Source organism: Micromesistius poutassou, assembly GCF_964030765.1.
Source record: "Micromesistius poutassou genome assembly, chromosome: 16".
NCBI lineage: Eukaryota > Metazoa > Chordata > Actinopteri > Gadiformes > Gadidae > Micromesistius > Micromesistius poutassou.
The window spans coordinates 16,337,225-16,363,702 of record NC_140286.1 but is presented as its reverse complement, the minus strand read 5'-3'; the positions used below and the strand labels follow the sequence as shown (position 1 = coordinate 16,363,702).

The 26,478-nt window shown below is 47.1% G+C and overlaps 2 protein-coding genes across 2 annotated transcripts in view; both read left to right on the top strand.

Annotated features, from left to right (window-relative positions):
• The first annotated feature begins 7,403 nt into the window (after nucleotides 1–7,403).
• On the top strand, nucleotides 7,404–12,882 carry cyp7a1 (cytochrome P450, family 7, subfamily A, polypeptide 1). Its single transcript, XM_084480966.1, has 8 exons — nucleotides 7,404–7,732; nucleotides 8,704–8,944; nucleotides 9,151–9,357; nucleotides 9,740–9,934; nucleotides 10,162–10,361; nucleotides 11,176–11,306; nucleotides 11,462–11,640; nucleotides 11,854–12,882. The coding sequence occupies exons 1-8, from the start codon at nucleotides 7,650–7,652 to the stop codon at nucleotides 12,166–12,168; spliced, it is 1,551 nt and encodes a 516-aa protein (XP_084337092.1). The 5' UTR covers nucleotides 7,404–7,649; the 3' UTR covers nucleotides 12,169–12,882.
• Nucleotides 12,883–15,037: 2,155 nt separating this feature from the next.
• Nucleotides 15,038–26,478, top strand: part of kif20ba (kinesin family member 20Ba) — a 54,428-nt gene continuing 42,987 nt past the window's right edge. Inside the window, exons 1-4 of the mRNA XM_084480964.1 lie at nucleotides 15,038–15,140; nucleotides 16,662–16,776; nucleotides 17,266–17,358; nucleotides 18,980–19,093. Of these exons, the coding sequence (XP_084337090.1) occupies nucleotides 16,669–16,776; nucleotides 17,266–17,358; nucleotides 18,980–19,093 (315 nt within the window). The 5' untranslated portion in view covers nucleotides 15,038–15,140; nucleotides 16,662–16,668. The remainder of the gene's footprint in view (nucleotides 15,141–16,661; nucleotides 16,777–17,265; nucleotides 17,359–18,979; nucleotides 19,094–26,478) is intronic.

Genomic DNA, 26,478 nt, shown 5'->3' with positions numbered 1-26,478 from the left:
TGCAGGCTATACGGATTCCAGCAGTGAGGCTCTAGGCCTGGTTGGTGCAGTGAGGCCTGGTTGGTGCAGTGAGGCTCTAGGCCTGGTTGGTGCAGTGAGGCTCTAGGCCTGGTTGGTGCAGTGAGGCCTGGTTGGTGCAGTGAGGCTCTAGGCCTGGTTGGTGCAGTGAGGCTCTAGCCTGGTTGGTGCAGTGAGGCTCTAGGCCTGGTTGGTGCAGTGAGGCTCTAGGCCTGGTTGGTGCAGTGAGGCTCTAGGCCTGGTTGGTGCAGTGAGGCTCTAGGCCTGGTTGGTGCAGTGAGGCCTGGTTGGTGCAGTGAGGCTCTAGGCCTGGTTGGTGCAGGGAGGCTCTGGTTGGTGCAGTGAGGCTCTAGGCCTGGTTGGTGCAGTGAGGCTCTGGTTGGTGCAGTGAGGCTCTGGTTGGTGCAGTGAGGCTCTAGCCTGGTTGGTGCAGTGAGGCTCTAGGCCTGGTTGGTGCAGTGAGGCTCTAGGCCTGGTTGGTGCAGTGAGGCTCTGGTTGGTGCAGTGAGGCTCTAGGCCTGGTTGGTGCAGTGAGGCTCTAGGCCTGGTTGGTGCAGTGAGGCTCTGGTTGGTGCAGTGAGGCTCTAGGCCTGGTTGGTGCAGTGAGGCTCTAGGCCTGGTTGGTGCAGTGAGGCTCTAGGCCTGGTTGGTGCAGTGAGGCTCTGGTTGGTGCAGTGAGGCTCTGGTTGGTGCAGTGAGGCTCTAGGCCTGGTTGGTGCAGTGAGGCTCTAGGCCTGGTTGGTGCAGTGAGGCTCTGGTTGGTGCAGTGAGGCTCTAGGCCTGGTTGGTGCAGTGAGGCTCTAGGCTGGTTGGTGCAGTGAGGCTCTAGGCCTGGTTGGTGCAGTGAGGCTCTGGTTGGTGCAGTGAGGCTCTAGCCTGGTTGGTGCAGTGAGGCTCTAGGCTGGTTGGTGCAGTGAGGCTCTGGTTGGTGCAGTGAGGCTCTAGGCCTGGTTGGTGCAGTTAGACTCTAGGCCTGGTTGGTGCAGTGAGGCTCTGGTTGGTGCAGTGAGACTCTAGGCCTGGTTGGTGCAGTGAGGCTCTAGGCCTGGTTGGTGCAGTGAGGCTCTAGGCCTGGTTGGTGCAGTGAGGCTCTAGGCCTGGTTGGTGCAGTGAGGCTCTAGGCTGGTTGGTGCAGTGAGGCTCTGGTTGGTGCAGTGAGACTCTAGGCCTGGTTGGTGCAGTGAGGCTCTAGGCCTGGTTGGTGCAGTGAGGCTCTACCCTCTGGTTGGGTCCCTCTGGTTGGGTCTGGTTGGTGACCCTCTGGTTGGGTCACCATGCATGTAGGGTGGACTGGAAGCTGCTTCATTCGTCCCACAACCTAATAAGAGAAATAAGTCCTGATGAACAACAAATAGTGTTTTATAATGAAGAAAATAACTTCTGAGGCAACATGCAAAGGGCATGTGATTTTTTATTCTATTTGATTCTTCACTATTGTCACACTTTGGACATGAGCATTAGCTCAATTAATGTAATGTATACAATTGAATACTGTCTCTTATTCCTATTAAGGCTCTTTTTTCCTGCTGCTGTAACACCCAAATTCCTCCCTTGTGGATTTATACTGTTCCATCTTTCCTTTCTTTCATCTATCCATTTCACTATTCCTTTGTGAAATGTTTTATAATTGCATATAAACAAATGTCACATCAGTATTCATACAGATTACAAATGTATGCATGGGCTGTCAATATATTCACACAGATTACAAATGCACACACATATCAAATGTTTGAGGGGGAGGGGGGTAAAGTGGACCCCAATACATTTTTCTCTGGTTCAGATCTATTTTCCGGTTTAAATGTGGAGTTGGTTCATGCACTGTAGTTCCACCACAGCCATCGCTGCAGGAAAGGCCTTTTGCCGCTTTGCTTTGTGTACTTGTTGTTGTTGACAATTTTCCAGTCTCACTGGACTGTTTTTGTTTAAAGCTAAAAGCCCATGTCCGTTTCGGGACAGATGAAAAATAATGTTTTTTGAAACTGCGGTCCAACATAGACTTGAGTCCTACTCGGAGCAAGCAAATAAATTGCTACATTTGCACTCTGTGTGCTTTGCTCAGTCAAACCATTCAAATCATTTTTCCAGTCGCACCACAGATATGAAACTATATTTACCCTCCATGAGCATTGGGCTTAACTCAAATTTAGTATTACAAAAGTTTCCTGAACGTTCTGTCCAACATAGACTTGTTAGGTTAAGGTTGTCCAATGAGGTGGGAAAAACTAAATATAACCCCAGTAGAGGTCTTGCTTTTTGTTTTGTATTCATGTATATCATTACGATTATAGTGTAATATACAACATTGTTTAAATTTGATCTTGCTACTTTTTATTTTGTTCTCCGGGGCATGGCCTAATGTGTGTCAACAATCTCCATGTACCCGGGGGTTACCCTGGGGTTACCTGACGCCCAACCAACGCTCGAGGTTACTGGAGTGTGAGCTGGAGAGCCACTGACTTACCAAAGAAGATTAGAAGACACAGACTGACATAGACTGAGTCGACCCATCAGGCAGTGGTTACACTAGGTTAGACTCAGGCAGAGGTTACACTAGGTTAGACTCAGGCAGAGGTTACACTAGGTTAGACTCAGGCAGTGGTTACACTAGGTTAGACTCAGGCAGAGGTTACACTAGGTTAGACTCAGGCAGAGGTTACACTAGGTTAGACTCAGGCAGTGGTTACACTAGGTTAGAGGACCCATCAGGCAGAGGTTACACTAGGTTAGAAGACCCATCAGGCAGTGGTTACACTAGGTTAGACTCAGGCAGAGGTTACACTAGGTTAGAAGACCCATCAGGCAGAGGTTACACTAGGTTAGACTCAGGCAGAGGTTACACTAGGTTAGACTCAGGCAGAGGTTACACTAGGTTAGAAGACCCATCAGGCAGAGGTTACACTAGGTTAGACTCAGGCAGAGGTTACACTAGGTTAGAAGACCCATCAGGCAGAGGTTACACTAGGTTAGACTCAGGCAGTGGTTACACTAGGTTAGACTCAGGCAGTGGTTACACTAGGTTAGAAGACCCATCAGGCAGAGGTTACACTAGGTTAGACTCAGACAGTGGTTACACTAGGTTAGACTCAGGCAGAGGTTACACTAGGTTAGACTCAGGCAGTGGTTACACTAGGTTAGAAGACCCATCAGACAGAGGTTACACTAGGTTAGACTCAGACAGTGGTTACACTAGGTTAGACTCAGGCAGTGGTTACACTAGGTTAGACTCAGGCAGTGGTTACACTAGGTTAGACTCAGGCAGAGGTTACACTAGGTTAGAAGACCCATCAGGCAGAGGTTACACTAGGTTAGACTCAGGCAGAGGTTACACTAGGTTAGACTCAGGCAGTGGTTACACTAGGTTAGAAGACCCATCAGGCAGAGGTTACACTAGGTTAGACTCAGGCAGTGGTTACACTAGGTTAGAAGACCCATCAGGCAGAGGTTACACTAGGTTAGAAGACCCATCAGACAGAGGTTACACTAGGTTAGACTCAGGCAGAGGTTACACTAGGTTAGACTCAGACAGTGGTTACACTAGGTTAGACTCAGGCAGAGGTTACACTAGGTTAGACTCAGGCAGAGGTTACACTAGGTTAGAAGACCCATCAGGCAGAGGTTACACTAGGTTAGACTCAGACAGTGGTTACACTAGGTTAGACTCAGGCAGAGGTTACACTAGGTTAGACTCAGGCAGTGGTTACACTAGGTTAGAAGACCCATCAGGCAGAGGTTACACTAGGTTAGACTCAGGCAGAGGTTACACTAGGTTAGACTCAGGCAGAGGTTACACTAGGTTAGAGGACCCATCAGGCAGAGGTTACACTAGGTTAGACTCAGGCAGAGGTTACACTAGGTTAGACTCAGGCAGAGGTTACACTAGGTTAGAAGACCCATCAGGCAGAGGTTACACTAGGTTAGACTCAGGCAGTGGTTACACTAGGTTAAACTCAGGCAGTGGTTACACTAGGTTAGAAGACCCATCAGGCAGTGGTTACACTAGGTTAGACTCAGGCAGAGGTTACACTAGGTTAGAAGACCCATCAGGCAGAGGTTACACTAGGTTAGACTCAGGCAGTGGTTACACTAGGTTAGACTCAGGCAGAGGTTACACTAGGTTAGAAGACCCATCAGGCAGAGGTTACACTAGGTTAGACTCAGACAGTGGTTACACTAGGTTAGACTCAGGCAGAGGTTACACTAGGTTAGACTCAGGCAGTGGTTACACTAGGTTAGACTCAGGCAGAGGTTACACTAGGTTAGAAGACCCATCAGGCAGTGGTTACACTAGGTTAGACTCAGGCAGAGGTTACACTAGGTTAGACTCAGACAGTGGTTACACTAGGTTAGACTCAGGCAGAGGTTACACTAGGTTAGAAGACCCATCAGGCAGAGGTTACACTAGGTTAGACTCAGGCAGAGGTTACACTAGGTTAGACTCAGGCAGAGGTTACACTAGGTTAGACTCAGGCAGTGGTTACACTAGGTTAGACTCAGGCAGAGGTTACACTAGGTTAGACTCAGGCAGTGGTTACACTAGGTTAGAAGACCCATCAGGCAGAGGTTACACTAGGTTAGAAGACCCATCAGGCAGAGGTTACACTAGGTTAGACTCAGGCAGAGGTTACACTAGGTTAGACTCAGGCAGTGGTTACACTAGGTTAGACTCAGGCAGTGGTTACACTAGGTTAGAAGACCCATCAGGCAGAGGTTACACTAGGTTAGACTCAGGCAGAGGTTACACTAGGTTAGACTCAGGCAGTGGTTACACTAGGTTAGACTCAGGCAGAGGTTACACTAGGTTAGAAGACCCATCAGGCAGAGGTTACACTAGGTTAGACTCAGGCAGAGGTTACACTAGGTTAGACTCAGGCAGAGGTTACACTAGGTTAGAAGACCCATCAGGCAGAGGTTACACTAGGTTAGACTCAGGCAGAGGTTACACTAGGTTAGACTCAGGCAGAGGTTACACTAGGTTAGACTCAGGCAGAGGTTACACTAGGTTAGAAGACCCATCAGGCAGAGGTTACACTAGGTTAGACTCAGGCAGAGGTTACACTAGGTTAGACTCAGGCAGAGGTTACACTAGGTTAGAGGACCCATCAGGCAGAGGTTACACTAGGTTAGACTCAGGCAGAGGTTACACTAGGTTAGACTCAGGCAGTGGTTACACTAGGTTAGACTCAGGCAGAGGTTACACTAGGTTAGACTCAGGCAGAGGTTACACTAGGTTAGACTCAGGCAGAGGTTACACTAGGTTAGAGGACCCATCAGGCAGAGGTTACACTAGGTTAGACTCAGGCAGAGGTTACACTAGGTTAGACTCAGGCAGTGGTTACACTAGGTTAGACTCAGGCAGAGGTTACACTAGGTTAGACTCAGGCAGAGGTTACACTAGGTTAGACTCAGGCAGAGGTTACACTAGGTTAGAAGACCCATCAGGCAGAGGTTACACTAGGTTAGAAGACCCATCAGAGGTTACACTAGGTTAGAAGACCCATCAGAGGTTACACTAGGTTAGAAGACCCATCAGAGGTTACACTAGGTTAGAAGACCCATCAGAGGTTACACTAGGTTAGAAGACCCATCAGAGGTTACACTAGGTTAGACTCAGGCAGTGGTTACACTAGGTTAGACTCAGGCAGAGGTTACACTAGGTTAGAAGACCCATCAGAGGTTACACTAGGTTAGAAGACCCATCAGGCAGAGGTTACACTAGGTTAGAAGACCCAGCAGACTGAGTCGACTCAGGCACTGGTTACTTTTATATGTCTATTATATGTTTATGTTATCGGATCTTTTGTCCCTGTCAATTATTATTAAAATACTTGGTAAAATGCTGGTGACTACAAAGGTAGAGGGGTCTTTTTTCGTCTTTGCTTAAAATTGTTTTCTAAGCATAGGCCTCATTCATGGTTAAGGAGAGAATATTGGATAAAGTTTAATATCAACCTTAATTTGTTGTTGCATTTTTAAATATTAAATTAACTTTTATTAGTTGAACAAAAGTTAGTTGAAACAAACACACTCCACATACATTACATTGCCGCGTGCCATTGCAGTTTATTTATTTACATTTTTGCAGTTTAAACTATTTCTGATGGGTCATGGCCAGACTGAACAGAATGCGACCCTGACCTATCCACAATGAGATCAAAATCTGAATTGGGGTTGACAGTGAATGCGTCCTTGTGTGATTTGATCAGAAAAGTCACATTGAAAGGACGAGGAACTGAGGCCTCGTGGTCCATAAACTACTTAAACATTTTCATATTGGTTGACTATTATGAACAAATAAACAAAAGCTTAATTATACCAACATAACGGTGTAATGTAGATGTGATCACATCGCTGTCGCTCAAGTCTTTTATTATTTCTAATTTTTATCACACTTTGGAATAACTTTCAAAAGTTTAATAATCAAGCAAACATTATCATTGTTATTATTAAACAGTCATATTAGTAATAGTAGTAGTTGGTAATAGTATTAGTGCAATTATGTTATTTCATTAATTAAAATAGTTAATGAATTTAATCTGCAAAGTAATAAGGAAAGTTATATTGTATTACAATGACCTTGAGTATTGTCATACAGTTAATACTTTGACGACAATGGTAAAACATTATGCATAATTGTATCACAACTGTTTAATAAAAACTGTCGACTAAACATATTTTTTTGGTCATAACTGGCAAAGAGGAGATAAAGGAAAAAAAAATAGATATTCTCCAAAAACGATGTGTTGGATTGACATATCTACTGCACGTTTATCAGTTTACAAGCTTAGCCTTGACATTATCAGCAAGCAAGTGTCACAGGTATCCCCATGAGGATGGAGTGTATGTATACAAATATATCTCTCAGCCTGCTGCTGTATAGGACTGTGTGTGTGTGTGTGTGTGTGTGTGTGTATATATATATACAAATATAATATAACTTTGATATTTATCTCCATGTGTCCATGTGTTAATACATACACATGCGTAATATGAATCCACACACTGCACACTCATCAATACATACAAACGGTTCAGACACACCAAGAGATAACCTTGAATCTATTTGCCAACCAAGCAGTGCTATCGTGGTACAGTTCTCTGTCCTTCAGGTAGGCTTGTTCATGGACAACAGTCAAGGCCATTGTACCTAAGCACACACACGCACGGCCACACACACACATACACAGTGTACATATGTTGATAGTGCATTGAAGCGAGGCTTCCTAGAGAGAGTCCAACAGTGTAACAGTGTTTGCCGAGAGATACCAGGCATGAACAGGGGCGGGTTCTCAAGCTGTCAACTACTCCTCCATTGGTGACATCATCAACTGTCCTCTGGTTATGTCCTGAGGAGAGAAAAGTATAAAAACCTGAACCACAGTGGCACTTGAAGCACTTTAGAAATTATAGCGTTGAGTGTAGCTAGGTAGGCATTGGAATACATTTTTGAACCCACCTTTATTTGTAATATGATTAGATGGCAATCACTCCGTCAGTCTACCTTCACATTTTGATTAAGTGATTTAAATATCTGTTACATATTTCTTTCCAAAAAAGAATCTAAGTTCAGCAAGGAAACTAAGAAGCAATCGATCAGTGTTTTGCCAGAGCCCGTCAACCTCTCCACAAAGATGATGCTGAGCATCGCTCTGATCTGGGCCGTCGTGGTGGGCTTCTGCTGCCTGCTGTGGCTGGCTGTGGGGATACGACGCAGGTAACACACCTCTCAGCTCTCTCTTCTAGTGACTGCAATGGGATTCTCTCACCCCTGAGTGAGCAACATGGTGTTCATCTACCCAGTAAATGTAGTTCAGGCACAGTGTTTATTACTGCACTGTAGGTGTGCAATCACCTATTGTTGTTATATTTGTGTTCAAATGATATTGTTAAATGATTCACCGATCTGGTGTTTATTAAATAAACCATGTATGTGTTCTTGTTGTGCTGTGTGAGCGTCCCTCCACCTGATGAGGCGTAGGGAGGCGGTCTGAGGAGGCTCAGCTGGTGGGGGGGGGGAGATGAACAATTCACTCATTCAGTGTGTCATAAAGCTGACCCTGTGGTAGCAAACATCTTAATTTAGTTCATGTTCTAATTACTATAGTGTGTAGCTTCATAAAAACGGCAATCATCCTAATGACTGTGTATCATCCTAGTGTAATGCAATCTTTATGCTGTTCTGTCTCACCGCTGCAGTCCCTTTACTGAGAGATAAACAGCAGACAGTAGCATAGTGATTCACAGGTGGGAGATGGAACATATAGTGAATGGGTCTACATTGATTTGTAACCTTTGCCAGTGCCAAGGTCTTTATTATAAAGGGCCCATTGAGTCCACCCTGCTCCCTTGTGATGAAAGCCTTCCTCCGCCAGCGGTCAGAGCCACTGCTTCAACCTGTAGCCTCACCAGTGCTCCTTATAGCGTCTTCATTAGCAACACTTGGCTTGGGGCTGCCAGGGCTTTTCTACCGGTTTTAGCTGCTTGACAATGAAGCGCAAACATACAAATACAGACACTCCCTCACTGAGCGGATGTTCAGTGTGATGCATCGTCACGCAGTGCATGTGATGCCTCGTCACACAGAGCATGTGATGCATCGTCACACAGAGCATATATGGGAGAACTGAACGGTGAAATAAAGTGTGGCTATGTCATTGAATATGTTCCATTTTGCCTACTTTACAGGAATCCTGGAGAACCTCCGGTTGAGAACGGCCTCATTCCCTACCTGGGCTGTGCCCTACAGTTTGGTGCCAACCCACTTCAGTTTCTACGCAGCCGTCAGAAAAAATATGGCCATATATTCACCTGCAAGATCGCTGGACAGTACTTCCACTTCCTCTGCGACCCTTTCTCCTACCATGCAGTCATTCGTCAGGGCAGACATCTGGATTGGATGAAATTTCACTTTGCTACCTCTGTCAAAGTAAGAGTTACTCTCTGTTATAAATCCCTAACTATTTTGTGCTGTGTTTAAGTACAAGAATATGACTTCAAACCTATAACTATGTATATTTATTGTCAAAAGATAAACTAGTCCACCTACACAGAAAAATAGGTCAAATTGTGCTCAGTTGGTTCCCACATTTTAGCATGACCCTGATTCCTGAAGTTGTCTAATTGTGTCTGCAGGCCTTTGGACACGACAGCTTTGACCCTCGCCACGGCCACACCACGGAGAACCTGCACCAGACCTTCCTGAAGACGCTGCAGGGCGAGGCTCTGCCCTCCCTGATCGACGCCATGATGGGCCACCTGCAGGACGTCATGCTGTCGGACACGCTGCGGCCCTGCGCCGAGCGCTGGGAGGTGGACGGCCTCTTTGTCTTCTGCTATAAGGTCAGTAGTGTAGATATATATACACAGATAGGTACGCAGTCCACCCCATAGACCACCAGGACTCAGGAAGCCACTGGTTTATGATGGATAGTATGTAGGGTTGAATAACCATACGACGGGAGGACGGAGATTCTGGATTTGTGTTCTATAACAGCTAAAACCGGCATAGGTTTTTATATATATATATATATATATATATATATATATATATATATATATATATATATATATATATATATCTGAATGCTTTGGGCCAAGTCATCCAAGGGATTTTTTTTCTGGTGCACTGTTGCCCCCCCAGTTGTTTATCTTATACATGTAGTATGGGTGTACTTTGTTTGGATACCATTGTTCATTCTTTCACTGCCTCCTTCTCCCCTAGGTTATGTTTGAGTCTGGCTACCTGACTCTCTTTGGCAAGGAGCTGGGCAGGGATAAGCCTCAGGCCCGGAAGGCTGCTCAGAGGGCCCTGGTGCTCAATGCTTTGGAAAACTTCAAGGAGTTTGACAAGATTTTCCCGGCATTAGTGGCCGGTCTGCCCATACATGTGTTCAAGAGTGCCCACAGTGCTAGAGAGGTCAGTAGACATCTTCCACTCAGTTATGCACAGCAAACACATCTATGAGACCAAATACCAGTGTGTGTGGATGTTCCCGACATTCATTATAGTCATTACTTATTTAAACGTTACTTTACAAGTTACATGTTCAAATTGCAGGCATGCACATATGACGTATAACAAAAACACTTATCTGATCCCCACATAATGTGCAGTCAGTTGATCATCACAATCTTCATTTTCAGAACCTTGCCAAAACCATGCATGCTGACAACCTGTCCAAGAGAGAAAATGTCTCTGACCTCATCTCAATGAGGATGATCCTCAATGACTCCCTATCAACGTTCAATGACATCAGCAAGGCCCGCACCCACGTGGCCTTACTGTGGGCGTCCCAGGCCAACACGCTGCCCGCCACCTTCTGGAGCCTGTTCTACCTCATCAGGTACCTGCTCCGCTGGGACACCTGGGAGTTAGCCCTTTGAGACAATATGGGATCGCTGGTTGTAACTCCAGGCAGCCATGGTTCTGTTAGTGTAAAATCATATACGTTTTTGCCAGTCTCCGCAAAAAAAACAACCCACTATGTGAACGTTCCACTCTGATTGATGTCATGACCGGGACAGCAGCGGCGAGGAGTGTGTGGATGTGTAGAGCTCTGTCTGGCCAGCGGTGGACTGCGACAGCGAGAGAGCCTCAGGCCCAGTCCCATTTCTCTCCCCTTAACAAGAACACTTGCTTTCACTTGCTTTTAGCTGCAAGTCAGCTCCCGAGCTGGCTAGCCTTCAAGGGTTGATTTTAAGGGACAAACAGAACTCCCCCTTGCTCCTTTAAGTATTGGGACACCCTACCCCTTCGTGGGAACGCGCAAAATCTAGGGTTAGGGCTCAAATCTAGGGTTTGGGCTCAAAGCTAGGGTTAGGGCTCAAAGCTAGGGTTAGGGCTCAAAGCTAGGGTTAGGGCTCAAAGCTAGGGTTAGGGCTCAAAGCTAGGGTTAGGGCTCAAAGCTAGGGGAAGGGGGAGAATTGGGACAGGGCCTTAGGCTTGCCCACACACCTATATTCATATTCTAGGTTGTGTGTGTAGGGTGAAGCTCCATCTGAGCAGTGGTTTATTTGGATGTCCGCAGCAGTGGGGGTTAAGGGTTAAGGTTAAGGGCACTAAAGGCACTTCATACTGAAAAAATGTTTCATGATATAAGTGCACTTCTCTTTCAAGTTTTAATAATTGGCCACAATATTAATGACATGCATTTGCAGGAGTCCAGATGCAATGAAAGCGGCCCGCGAAGAGGTCCAGAGGGTGCTGCAGAGCACAGGTCAACGGGTGGAACCCAACGGGCCCCGGCTGACCCTCACCAGGGAGGAGCTGGACAACATGCACGTCCTCGGTACGTTTAGAACACACCAGCGCTGGCCCCGGACGTGCTCCTGTACACAGCGAGCGCACAGATCTTACTTTACCAAAGAAATATCTCATGTTTAAAACCCTTACCAAATATCTCATGTTTAAAAAATACCTATGTCTTGTTTCCTCCCATTCCAGACAGCATCATCAAAGAAGCCATGCGTCTATCCAGTGCTTCCATGAACGTCCGCATCGCAAAGGAGAACTTCCTGCTTCACCTTGACAACCAGGAATCATATCACATAAGAAAGGATGACGTCATCGCCCTGTACCCGCCCATGCTGCACTTTGACCCCGAGATCTTTGAAGACCCCTATGTAAGAGAGATATTCTAAATGAACAATTACAAGATATGGCCATGTGTGTTTCTGTTAAAAAAAATATGTTTGAACACTTTTAAATAAATAAACGTTAATCTTCAATCTATAATCTTTACTCTATAATACAATTTTGAGTTAACATGCTGTCTTTAGTAGATTTTATTGAAATGAATGAATGACCTTTTTTCTTTCATGTGTGCCTCCCTGAAGGAGTATAAATACGACCGGTTCCTGGATGAAGACGGTCAGGAAAAAAACACCTTCTACCGCGGGGGCCGACGGCTGCGCTACTTCTACATGCCCTTTGGCTCCGGGGTCACCAAATGCCCCGGACGCTTCTTTGCCATCCACGAGATCAAGCAGTTTCTGACACTGGCCCTGTCCTACTTTGAGATGGAGCTGCTGGACCCACTGGTCAAAGTTCCTCCTCTTGACCAGTCACGTGCTGGCCTTGGCATCCTGCAGCCCACCTACGATGTAGACTTCAGGTACAAGCTGAAGCTCAGCCACGAGGGGCTCATGTAAACATGGAGGGAACTGAACACCGACGAGAAGAGTCTGAATGTGGTTCCGGATGCTCTCCAGAACCACCGGATTGCCTCTCTTCTGCCACTCAACTTTGTATATAACTACCACATTGTAAATATAACACCCATAACAACAAGACATTTAACTCCCCTACATATTTAACTAAGACTTAGCAAGTTAACTACCTCCAGATGTTGATCAGTGATTTGCACTGTTAGAAAATGAATGTGAATGTAAATGAACTCACCACTTGTAAATGAACGCCCTACTTTTCTTACCACATGAACTCTTGTCTAATAACTCCCCCTAGTCTTCTACCTATAACTTTCCCCCTCCATATATTATTTAATTTCTGATCTCAAACTGCGACAGATAGGAATGAGGTATATTAACATTACGGGCTGAAGACTCCCCTACTCTATTGCTGTGGATTCAAATGTTGCCTTGGGCGACAGAAGCATTGCTGTGCTCATTTCATAAACAAATGCACCAATGGATTGACCCAAGGCCTATTCCACCAGGTGCAATTTAAGCCAATCAGAAGGATTCTCTATTTTGTCAGGCAAAGGTCAAGATTTTCTTGCAGCACAAAATGCTTTGGCGCTCCTTCAGATAACTGTGACCTGTGAACGTTTTTTCAATCTCATCCAGATGGGTTTTCATTGGCATGTATATACTTTATATTTATAATAATAAAAGCCATTACAGATACCTAGCTGTGTATGAATGAATAGCTGTATATAAATTACCTTATATAGAATATAATGTATATAAATAAGATCCTATTTGTATTTGTTGCTATTAATGTATGTTAGTGTGTGCTTTACTGATGATCTCTAGAACTGTGCCTTAAATGCCACTCAGCATGGCATTAATATTCCACATAAATGGTCACCAACATATTTTTCATTGTTTGTGACAATGATTGTGAGAGATTATTTTTATAATCTATTGGTTCGAAAAAAAAAGTTTGAATGAAGAAGGACGGTTTACGAAAAGTGTACGAAAGAATCACTGCACACACACATTTGTTCTTATCTATGGGACTAGATTAGTTAAGCTCCTGATTACAGCACTGTCCAAAGGTCTTATTTCATTAAGCACGGATTAAAGATTGTATCCTTCTTACGCTAACCATGAGTCATCCATGTTGTCCCTTATTGTTCCAAGAGGATCAATGTATGGAAAGTGTCCTGTGGCTGTGTAGTAGGATCACAGGCTGGCTATGACACCATAGAAAGAGGCTTTTCGCCAAATGATTAGGGATTTAGATTATTAGTTGTCATTATTACATATGATTTATTCATTGTAATGTACACAGTGTGTTGGGTGTTGGATACCAACACGACCTGTCCCTCTGCTAGTGACAGGACAAACTTTATGCTATTTAAACTTTATAGTATACACTATATGTGACGGGCCGTCACACAATTTAGACTTTTTTTTGTCAACTCTTCTTTATTATTTCAAAATCAATCTAATACTGGAAGGCCACATATTAACAAACATACAGTTTATGCTAACATTAATTTAAAGTGCATTCAAGTTTATATTTGGTGAGGATGTAGTCCAAATACAAAATCAAAACAATCCTTTCTGTTAGCACTAGCATTTGAGAAGGAAAACTGTATTTTTTAGATGTAATTAACAACAACAAATTACACACTATTTAGTATTTTGGGATATTAAGGGTTTGAAATTTGTAGCAAAAAGAGAATGGAAATATATATATATATTTTTACAATAACAAATAACAACATAATAACGGCCTGGTGTTTCTGCGTGTCGGTGGTTTCAGAGCCTGGTGACCCTTGAACCTTCAAGGTCACACAGAAAGGTGGCGTTCACAGCACGTGGCTGATTGGTGCGCTCTGACGTAAAGGACAAGCCAACAATATTTAACTACGGTGGCTGCAAGAGTTTAAGTGAGTTTAAATGTAGTAACCGACCCGTCACTGTCCCCTGGTAACCTCTTGTACAGACGCAAAAGGCCACAAACTGGAGTACTTCATTTAGTGAAGACAGGTGTATTTGTATGTGGTACTCAGCAGCGCCCATATTCTGATGGCCTGCCCCGATTAGCCAACGACATAAAGGGCGACAATCAAATATTAGGATACAATTCTAAAGAGAGATTAAGATATGATCATAGGAACGTTTTACATTCCAGGCGAAAACATCAAAAACATGTGTCCTTTTTTATTTTTTATTTTTTTAGAAATATATTTATTGAGTTTTCAAATTTTTCAACATACAGACAAATATAACTATTCACATATAAAACAAATACAAAATAAATACAAATACAAAAACAAAAACAAAGTACAAGCAAATAATAATAAGAAGAAAAAAGAAGAAGATGTATAAGTAATTACAACCTGCATTTTCTATACAAGGTTAAGCTTGGAAATATTGCACTGGCATCAGAAATGTCAATCTAAGCCTCAAGCAAACCCCTGGCGTGGTGGCTCTCAAGAAATCCCATAAATTGTCCCCACACTTTAAAGAAAAGCTAAGCAAAAAGCTAAACAGTTGGAGAGACTGTTTAGCTTTTTGCTAAACAGTCGCTTTTTGCTAAACACTGTCGGAGTCTCCGTACTTTTCCATGTGACTGCAATGCAGTGTTTAGCCACTAGGGAGCAACGAATAACAATTTTTTTGTTCAGACTAGACAACTTTAAATCTGGTAGAAGTACTCCAAGGATAAAAATGCGGGGAGTGTCCTTCTTTTAAGTTACACGTGTTGACAGATGTCAACATCTAACGTCTGTCAACACGTGGTCACATGACCGCCAGGCGGTCCTCCACCGCCAGGCGGCGGTCGCGCGCTCCAACAGCCAGGAGGCGACGGTCTACATTCCGCGGAGAAGTGGTTTCCGCGGTGCCGTGACCTGTGATTGGTCAGATCTGAGTCTGATTCAAAATAAGACCGCGACTGTGTTAGCTCTGCGCTCGTAGCCTTTCCACAGGTATGTTGAATTCACTTGGTAATTAGGACTAGTTGGATGTGTTTTTTGCTTAATGTAAGAGAGTGACGCGTCAATGAATGAACGAAGGCGCTGACGGTCTTCTAACCAGAGACCAAGTCCGGGCGTCGCTGGTGTTAGCCGCGGCTAGCAGCGCGGTGCTAAGAGCAGCTCTCACCCTGTGTGATGGACCAGTAGACTAGTGCCCAGGACCAGTAGACTAGTGCCCAGGACCAGTAGACTAGTGCCCAGGACCAGTAGACTAGTGCCCAGGACCAGCTCTCATCCTGTATGACGGACCAGTAGACTAGTGCCCAGGACCAGTAGACTAGTGCCCAGGACCAGTAGACTAGTGCCCAGGACCAGTAGACTAGTGCCCAGGACCAGTAGACTAGTGCCCAGGACCAGTAGACTAGTGCCCAGGACCAGTCGACTAGTGCCCAGGACCAGTAGACTAGTGCCCAGGACCAGTAGGACTAGTGCCCAGGACCAGTAGACTAGTGCCCAGGACCAGCTCTCATCCTGTATGATGGACCAGTAGACTAGTGCCCAGGACCAGTAGACTAGTGCCCAGGACCAGCTCTCATCCTGTATGACGGACCAGTAGACTAGTGCCCAGGACCAGCTCTCATCCTGTATGATGGACCAGTAGGACTAGTGCCCAGGACCAGTAGGACTAGTGCCCAGGACCAGCTCTCATCCTGTATGATGGACCAGTAGGACTAGTGCCCAGGACCAGTAGGACTAGTGCCCAGGACCAGTAGACTAGTGCCCAGGACCAGTCGACTAGTGCCCAGGACCAGTAGACTAGTGCCCAGGACCAGTAGACTAGTGCCCAGGACCAGTAGACTAGTGCCCAGGACCAGTAGACTAGTGCCCAGGACCAGCTCTCATCCTGTATGACGGACCAGTAGACTAGTGCCCAGGACCAGCTCTCATCCTGTATGACGGACCAGTAGACTAGTGCCCAGGACCAGCTCTCATCCTGTATGACGGACCAGTAGACAAATCAACCATTTTCAGGATAAGCAACTCTGTCAATAAGTCTGTGACGACGTGTTTCTGATTGTTGACGTGAAGGCATCACTCAGACGGACAGACGGGAGCTCAGACGGACAGACGGGAGCTCAGACGGACAGACGGGAGCTCAGACTGACAGACGGGAGCTCAGACTGACAGACGGGAGCTCAGACGGACAGACGGGAGCTCAGACAGACAGACGGGAGCTCAGACTGACAGACGGGAGCTCAGACTGACAGACGGGAGCTCAGACGGACAGACAGGAGCTCAGACAGACAGACGGATCAGGATGCATGTATTGGTCACTCTGTAGTCTCTGAGGGCGGTTAGCTTACTGGGTAGTTGAAGGTAACCAGGGTGGTTGGTTGAAGGTAACCAGGGTGGTTGGTTGACTGTAACCTGGGTGGTTGGTTGAAGGTAACCAGGGTGGTTGGTTGAAGGTAACCAGGGTGGTTGGTTGAAGGTAACCAGGGTGGTTGGCTGATGTCTGCTCCCGGTCTCCAGGGTGAGGATGGAGTCTTGCTTCAACAGCAGGCGTGAGGAGGTGGAGGAGGCTGTGGGGGTGGAGGACCTGAAGAAAGACCTGTCCATGGAGTTCGGGGCCCTGCCCGACTCCCAGGTACGTCTCTCCCGCTCTCACATCAATCTGCTTCATTGGCAGGAAATAATAATTACAAAAAAAAATTGTATCGTTTGAATAAAACAAATGAAGAGAAAAACGATAATATTGGATAATGAGGTAACCGTGGCGATAGGGTTGGGTTAATCAAACGGTTTCCAGGGACTACGTCATCACGCCTGTGCAATGGTCTAGGGTGTTTACTGTGTATACATGTAGGTGGGGTATGTTCTGGGTGGGGTATGTTCTGGTATGTTCTGGGTGGGGTATGTTCGGGTATGTTCTGGGTGGGGTATGTTCTGGGTGGGGTATGTTCTGGGTGGGGTATGTTCTGGGTGGGGTATGTTCTGGGTGGGGTATGTTCTGGTATGTTCTGGGTGGGGTATGTTCGGGTATGTTCTGGGTGGGGTATGTTCGGGTATGTTCTGGGTGGGGTATGTTCGGGTATGTTCTGGGTGGGGTTGATGTATGTCGGTTGGTGTTCTGCAGCAGGACGGGGGTGTGGAGGTGAAGGAACATCTGGAGGTCTACCTGAGGATCAGACCTTTCACCACCGCAGAGAGCGACAGCGCTGAGTCCCAGGTACTACTGCATGTACCAGTAATACTACTATGACCAGGTACTACTGCATGTACCAGTAATACTACTATGACCAGGTACTACTGTACCAGTAATACTACTATGACCAGGTACTACTGTACCAATAATACTACTATGACCAGGTACTACTGCATGTACCAGTAATACTACTATGACCAGGTACTACTGCATGTACCAGTAATACTACTATGACCAGGTACTACTGTACCAATAATACTACTATGACCAGGTACTACTGCATGTACCAGTAATACTACTATGACCAGGTACTACTGCATGTACCAGTAATACTACTATGACCAGGTACTACTGTACCAATAATACTACTCTGACCAGGTACTACTGTACCAGTAATACTACTATGACCAGGTACTACTGCATGTACCAGTAATACTACTATGACCAGGTACTACTGCATGTACCAGTAATACTACTATGACCAGGTACTACTGTACCAATAATACTACTATGACCAGGTACTACTGCATGTACCAGTAATACTACTATGACCAGGTACTACTGCATGTACCAGTAATACTACTATGACCAGGTACTACTGTACCAATAATACTGCTATGACCAGGTACTACTGCATGTACCAGTAATACTACTATGACCAGGTACTACTGCATCAATAATACTACTATGACCAGGTACTACTGTACCAATAATACTACTATGACCAGGTACTACTGTACCAGTAATACTACTATGACCAGGTACTACTGCATGTACCAGTAATACTACTATGACCAGGTACTACTGTACCAATAATACTACTATGACCAGGTACTACTGTACCAGTAATACTACTATGACCAGGTACTACTGCATGTACCAGTAATACTACTATGACCAGGTACTACTGCATGTACCAGTAATACTACTATGACCAGGTACTACTGCATGTACCAATAATACTACTATGACCAGGTACTACTGTACCAGTAATACTACTATGACCAGGTACTACTGCATGTACCAATAATACTACTATGACCAGGTACTACTGTACCAGTAATACTACTATGACCAGGTACTACTGCATGTACCAATAATACTACTATGACCAGGTACTACTGCATGTACCAGTAATACTACTATGACCAGGTACTACTGTACCAATAATACTACTATGACCAGGTACTACTGTACCAGTAATACTACTATGACCAGGTACTACTGCATGTACCAATAATACTACTATGACCAGGTACTACTGTACCAGTAATACTACTATGACCAGGTACTACTGCATGTACCAGTAATACTACTATGACCAGGTACTACTGCATGTACCAGTAATACTACTATGACCAGGTACTACTGCATGTACCAATAATACTACTATGACCAGGTACTACTGCATGTACCAGTAATACTACTATGACCAGGTACTACTGCATTGAACTTCAACCTCTTAAACATACCGATTTGAATACATACTACAATATTGTGTGTGTGTGTGTGTGTGTGTGTGTGTGTGTGTGTGTGTGTGTGTGTGTGTGTGTGTGTGTGTGTGTGTGTGTGTGTGTGTGTGTGTGTGTGTGTGTGTGTGTGTGTGTGTGTGTGTGTGTGTGTGTGTGTGTGTGTGTGTGTGTAGGACTGTGTGACCATGGAGTCTCCTGAAACGGTGCTGCTGAAGCCTCCCAGGTCCTCGTCTAGACTCAGCGACAAGTCTGTCCCTGCAACCGGCCAGCGCTTCAGCTTCTCAAAGGTCAGTACCCCCTACACAGGTCAGTACCCCCTACACAGGTCAGTACCTCTACAGGTCAGTACCCCCTACACAGGTCAGTACCCTCTACACACAGGTCAGTACCCCCTACACAGGTCAGTACCTCTACAGGTCAGTACCCCCTACACAGGTCAGTACCTCTACACAGGTCAGTACCTCTACACAGGTCAGTACCCCCTACACAGGTCAGTACCTCTACAGGTCAGTACCTCTACAGGTCAGTACCTCTACACAGGTCAGTACCTCTACACAGGTCAGTGCCTCTACACAGGTCAGTACCTCTACACAGGTCAGTACCTCCTACACAGGTCAGTACCCCCTACACAGGTCAGTACCTCTACACAGGTCAGTACCTCTATACACAGGTCAGTACCCTCTACACAGGTCAGTACCCTCTACACAGGTCAGTACCCCCTACACAGGTCAGTACCCCCTACACAGGTCAGTACCTCTACACAGGTCAGTACCTCTACAGGTCAGTACCTCTACACAGGTCAGTACCTCTACACAGGTCAGTACCCTCTACACAGGTCAGTACCTCTACACAGGTCAGTACCTCTACAGGTCAGTACCTCTACACAGGTCAGTACCTCTACACAGGTCAGTACCTCTACACAGGTCAGTACCCCCTACAGGTCAGTACCCCCTACAGGTCAGTACCCCCTACACAGGTCAGTACCTCTACACAGGTCAGTACCTCTACAGGTCAGTACCTCTACACAGGTCAGTACCCCCTACACAGGTCAGTACCCTCTACACACAGGTCAGTACCTCTACAGGTCAGTGCCTCCTACACAGGTCAGTACCTCTACACAGGTCAGTACCTCTACACAGGTCAGTACCTCTACACAGGTCAGTACCTCTACAGGTCAGTACCTCTACACAGGTCAGTACCTCTACACAGGTCAGTACCTCTACAGGTCAGTACCTCTACACAGGTCAGTACCTCTACACAGGTCAGTACCTCTACACAGGTCAGTACCTCTACAGGTCAGTACCTCTACACAGGTCAGTACCTCTACACAGGTCAGTACCTCTACACAGGTCAGTACCTCCTACACAGGTCAGTACCTCTACACAGGTCAGTACCTCTACAGGTCAGTACCTCTACAGGTCAGTACCTCTACACAGGTCAGTACCTCTACAGGTCAGTACCTCTACACAGGTCAGTACCTCTACATACAGGTCAGTACCTCTACATACAGGTCAGTACCTCTACAGGTCAGTACCTCCTACACAGGTCAGTACCTCTACACAGGTCAGTACCTCTACAGGTCAGTACCTCTACAGGTCAGTACCTCTACAGGTCAGTACCTCTACACAGGTCAGTACCTCTACAGGTCAGTACCCCCTACACAGGTCAGTACCTCTACACAGGTCAGTACCTCTACACAGGTCAGTACCTCTACACACAGGTCAGTACCTCTACACACAGGTCAGTACCCCCTACACAGGTCAGTACCTCTACACAGGTCAGTACCCCCTACACAGGTCAGTACCTCTACACAGGTCAGTACCCTCTACACAGGTCAGTACCCCCTACACAGGTCAGTACCCTCTACACAGGTCAGTACCTCTACAGGTCAGTACCTCTACACAGGTCAGTACCTCTACAGGTCAGTACCTCTACAGGTCAGTACCCCCTACACAGGTCAGTACCTCTACAGGTCAGTACCCCCTACACAGGTCAGTACCTCTACAGGTCAGTACCCCCTACACAGGTCAGTACCTCTACAGGTCAGTACCTCTACAGGTCAGTACCTCTACACAGGTCAGTACCTCTACACAGGTCAGTACCCCCTACACAGGTCAGTACCTCTACACACAGGTCAGTACCTCTACACAGGTCAGTACCCTCTACACAGGTCAGTACCCCCTACAGGTCAGTACCCCCTACACAGGTCAGTACCTCTACACAGGTCAGTACCTCTACAGGTCAGTACCTCTACACAGGTCAGTACCTCTACACAGGTCAGTACCTCTACACTGGTCAGTACCTCTACAGGTCAGTACCTCTACACAGGTCAGTACCCTCTACACAGGTCAGTACCCTCTACACAGGTCAGTACCTCTACACAGGTCAGTACCCTCTACACACAGGTCAGTACCTCTACACACAGGTCAGTACCCCCTACACAGGTCAGTACCTCTACACACAGGTCAGTACCCCCTACACAGGTCAGTACCTCTACAGGTCAGTACCCCCTACACAGGTCAGTACCTCTACACAGGTCAGTACCTCTACACAGGTCAGTACCTCTACACACAGGTCAGTACCTCTACACACAGGTCAGTACCTCTACACAGGTCAGTACCTCTACAGGTCAGTACCTCTACAGGTCAGTACCTCTACACAGGTCAGTACCCTCTACACAGGTCAGTACCCCCTACACAGGTCAGTACCCTCTACACAGGTCAGTACCTCTACACAGGTCAGTACCTCTACACAGGTCAGTACCTCTACACAGGTCAGTACCTCTACAGGTCAGTACCTCTACACAGGTCAGTACCTCTACAGGTCAGTACCTCTACACAGGTCAGTACCTCTACACACAGGTCAGTACCCCCTACACAGGTCAGTACCTCTACAGGTCAGTACCTCTACACAGGTCAGTACCTCTACACAGGTCAGTACCTCTACAGGTCAGTACCTCTACAGGTCAGTACCTCTACAGGTCAGTACCTCTACACAGGTCAGTACCTCTACAGGTCAGTACCTCTACAGGTCAGTACCTCTACAGGTCAGTACCTCTACACAGGTCAGTACCTCTACACAGGTCAGTACCTCCTACACAGGTCAGTACCCCCTACACAGGTCAGTACCTCTACACAGGTCAGTACCTCTACACACAGGTCAGTACCCCCTACACAGGTCAGTACCCTCTACACAGGTCAGTACCCCCTACACAGGTCAGTACCTCTACACACAGGTCAGTACCTCTACACAGGTCAGTACCCCCTACAGGTCAGTACCCCCTACAGGTCAGTACCCCCTACACAGGTCAGTACCTCTACACAGGTCAGTACCTCTACACAGGTCAGTACCTCTACAGGTCAGTACCTCTACACAGGTCAGTACCTCTACACAGGTCAGTACCTCTACACAGGTCAGTACCCCCTACAGGTCAGTACCCCCTACAGGTCAGTACCCCCTACACAGGTCAGTACCTCTACAGGTCAGTACCTCTACAGGTCAGTACCTCTACAGGTCAGTACCTCTACACAGGTCAGTACCTCTACAGGTCAGTACCCCCTACACAGGTCAGTACCTCTACACAGGTCAGTACCTCTACACAGGTCAGTACCTCTACACACAGGTCAGTACCTCTACACACAGGTCAGTACCCCCTACACAGGTCAGTACCTCTACACAGGTCAGTACCCCCTACACAGGTCAGTACCTCTACACAGGTCAGTACCCTCTACACAGGTCAGTACCCCCTACACAGGTCAGTACCCTCTACACAGGTCAGTACCTCTACAGGTCAGTACCTCTACACAGGTCAGTACCTCTACAGGTCAGTACCTCTACAGGTCAGTACCCCCTACACAGGTCAGTACCTCTACAGGTCAGTACCCCCTACACAGGTCAGTACCTCTACAGGTCAGTACCCCCTACACAGGTCAGTACCTCTACAGGTCAGTACCTCTACAGGTCAGTACCTCTACACAGGTCAGTACCTCTACACAGGTCAGTACCCCCTACACAGGTCAGTACCTCTACACACAGGTCAGTACCTCTACACAGGTCAGTACCCTCTACACAGGTCAGTACCCCCTACAGGTCAGTACCCCTACACAGGTCAGTACCTCTACACAGGTCAGTACCTCTACAGGTCAGTACCTCTACACAGGTCAGTACCTCTACACAGGTCAGTACCTCTACACTGGTCAGTAGGTCAGTACCTCTACAGGTCAGTACCTCTACACAGGTCAGTACCCTCTACACAGGTCAGTACCCTCTACACAGGTCAGTACCTCTACCAGGTCAGTACCTCTACACACAGGTCAGTACCTCTACACACAGGTCAGTACCCCCTACACAGGTCAGTACCTCTACACAGGTCAGTACCCCTACACAGGTCAGTACCTCTACAGGTCAGTACCCCCTACACAGGTCAGTACCTCTACACAGGTCAGTACCTCTACACAGGTCAGTACCTCTACACACAGGTCAGTACCTCTACACAGGTCAGTACCTCTACACAGGTCAGTACCTCTACAGGTCAGTACCTCTACAGGTCAGTACCTCTACACAGGTCAGTACCCTCTACACAGGTCAGTACCCCCTACACAGGTCAGTACCCTCTACACAGGTCAGTACCTCTACACAGGTCAGTACCTCTACACAGGTCAGTACCTCTACACAGGTCAGTACCTCTACAGGTCAGTACCTCTACACAGGTCAGTACCTCTACAGGTCAGTACCTCTACACAGGTCAGTACCTCTACACCAGGTCAGTACCTCTACACAGGTCAGTACCTCTACAGGTCAGTACCTCTACACAGGTCAGTACCTCTACACAGGTCAGTACCTCTACAGGTCAGTACCTCTACAGGTCAGTACCTCTACAGGTCAGTACCTCTACACAGGTCAGTACCTCTACAGGTCAGTACCTCTACAGGTCAGTACCTCTACAGGTCAGTACCTCTACACAGGTCAGTACCTCTACACAGGTCAGTACCTCTACACAGGTCAGTACCCCTACACAGGTCAGTACCTCTACACAGGTCAGTACCTCTACACCAGGTCAGTACCCCTACACAGGTCAGTACCCTCTACACAGGTCAGTACCCCTACACAGGTCAGTACCTCTACACACAGGTCAGTACCTCTACACAGGTCAGTACCCTCCTACAGGTCAGTACCCCTACAGGTCAGTACCCCCTACACAGGTCAGTACCTCTACACAGGTCAGTACCTCTACACAGGTCAGTACCTCTACAGGTCAGTACCTCTACACAGGTCAGTACCTCTACACAGGTCAGTACCTCTACACAGGTCAGTACCCCTACAAGGTCAGTACCCCTACAGGTCAGTACCCCTACACAGGTCAGTACCTCTACACAGGTCAGTACCTCTACAGGTCAGTACCTCTACACAGGTCAGTACCTCTACACAGGTCAGTACCCTCTACACAGGTCAGTACCTCTACACAGGTCAGTACCTCTACACAGGTCAGTACCCCTACACAGGTCAGTACCTCTACACAGGTCAGTACCTCTACACAGGTCAGTACCTCCTACACAGGTCAGTACCTCTACACAGGTCAGTACCTCTACACAGGTCAGTACCTCTACACAGGTCAGTACCTCTACACAGGTCAGTACCTCTACACAGGTCAGTACCTCTACACAGGTCAGTACCTCTACACAGGTCAGTACCTCTACACAGGTCAGTACCTCTACAGGTCAGTACCTCTACACAGGTCAGTACCTCTACACAGGTCAGTACCTCTACAGGTCAGTACCTCTACACAGGTCAGTACCTCTACACAGGTCAGTACCTCTACAGGTCAGTACCTCTACACAGGTCAGTACCTCTACACAGGTCAGTACCTCTACAGGTCAGTACCTCTACACAGGTCAGTACCTCTACAGGTCAGTACCTCTACACAGGTCAGTACCTCTACAGGTCAGTACCTCTACACAGGTCAGTACCTCTACAGGTCAGTACCTCTACACAGGTCAGTACCTCTACACAGGTCAGTACCTCTACACAGGTCAGTACCTCTACACAGGTCAGTACCTCTACAGGTCAGTACCTCTACAGGTCAGTACCTCTACACAGGTCAGTACCTCTACAGGTCAGTACCTCTACACAGGTCAGTACCTCTACACAGGTCAGTACCTCTACAGGTCAGTACCTCTACACAGGTCAGTACCTCTACACAGGTCAGTACCTCTACAGGTCAGTACCTCTACACAGGTCAGTACCTCTACAGGTCAGTACCCCCTACACAGGTCAGTACCTCTACACAGGTCAGTACCTCTACACAGGTCAGTACCTCTACACAGGTCAGTACCTCCTACACAGGTCAGTACCTCTACACAGGTCAGTACCCCCTACACAGGTCAGTACCTCTACACAGGTCAGTACCCTCTACACAGGTCAGTACCTCTACACACAGGTCAGTACCCCTACACAGGTCAGTACCCCCTACACAGGTCAGTACCTCTACACAGGTCAGTACCTCTACACAGGTCAGTACCTCTACAGGTCAGTACCTCTACACAGGTCAGTACCCTCTACACAGGTCAGTACCCCTACACAGGTCAGTACCTCTACACAGGTCAGTACCTCTACACAGGTCAGTACCTCTACACAGGTCAGTACCTCTACAGGTCAGTACCTCTACACAGGTCAGTACCTCTACAGGTCAGTACCTCTACACAGGTCAGTACCTCTACACAGGTCAGTACCCCCTACACAGGTCAGTACCTCTACACAGGTCAGTACCTCTACAGGTCAGTACCTCTACAGGTCAGTACCTCTACAGGTCAGTACCTCTACACAGGTCAGTACCTCCTACACAGGTCAGTACCTCTACACAGGTCAGTACCTCTACACAGGTCAGTACCTCTACAGGTCAGTACCTCTACACACAGGTCAGTACCTCTACACAGGTCAGTACCCCCTACACAGGTCAGTACCTCTACAGGTCAGTACCTCTACAGGTCAGTACCCCCTACACAGGTCAGTACCTCTACACAGGTCAGTACCTCTACACAGGTCAGTACCTCTACACAGGTCAGTACCTCTACACAGGTCAGTACCCCTACACAGGTCAGTACCCTCTACACAGGTCAGTACCTCTACACAGGTCAGTACCCCTACACAGGTCAGTACCCCCTACACAGGTCAGTACCTCTACACAGGTCAGTACCCTCTACACAGGTCAGTACCTCTACAGGTCAGTACCTCTACACAGGTCAGTACCCTCTACACAGGTCAGTACCCCTACACAGGTCAGTACCCTCTACACAGGTCAGTACCTCTACAGGTCAGTACCTCTACACAGGTCAGTACCCTCTACACAGGTCAGTACCCCCTACACAGGTCAGTACCCTCTACACAGGTCAGTACCTCTACACAGGTCAGTACCTCTACACAGGTCAGTACCTCTACAGGTCAGTACCTCTACACAGGTCAGTACCTCTACACAGGTCAGTACCTCTACAGGTCAGTACCTCTACACAGGTCAGTACCCTCTACACAGGTCAGTACCCTCTACACAGGTCAGTACCCCCTACACAGGTCAGTACCCTCTACACAGGTCAGTACCTCTACAGGTCAGTACCTCTACAGGTCAGTACCTCTACACAGGTCAGTACCTCTACACAGGTCAGTACCTCTACACAGGTCA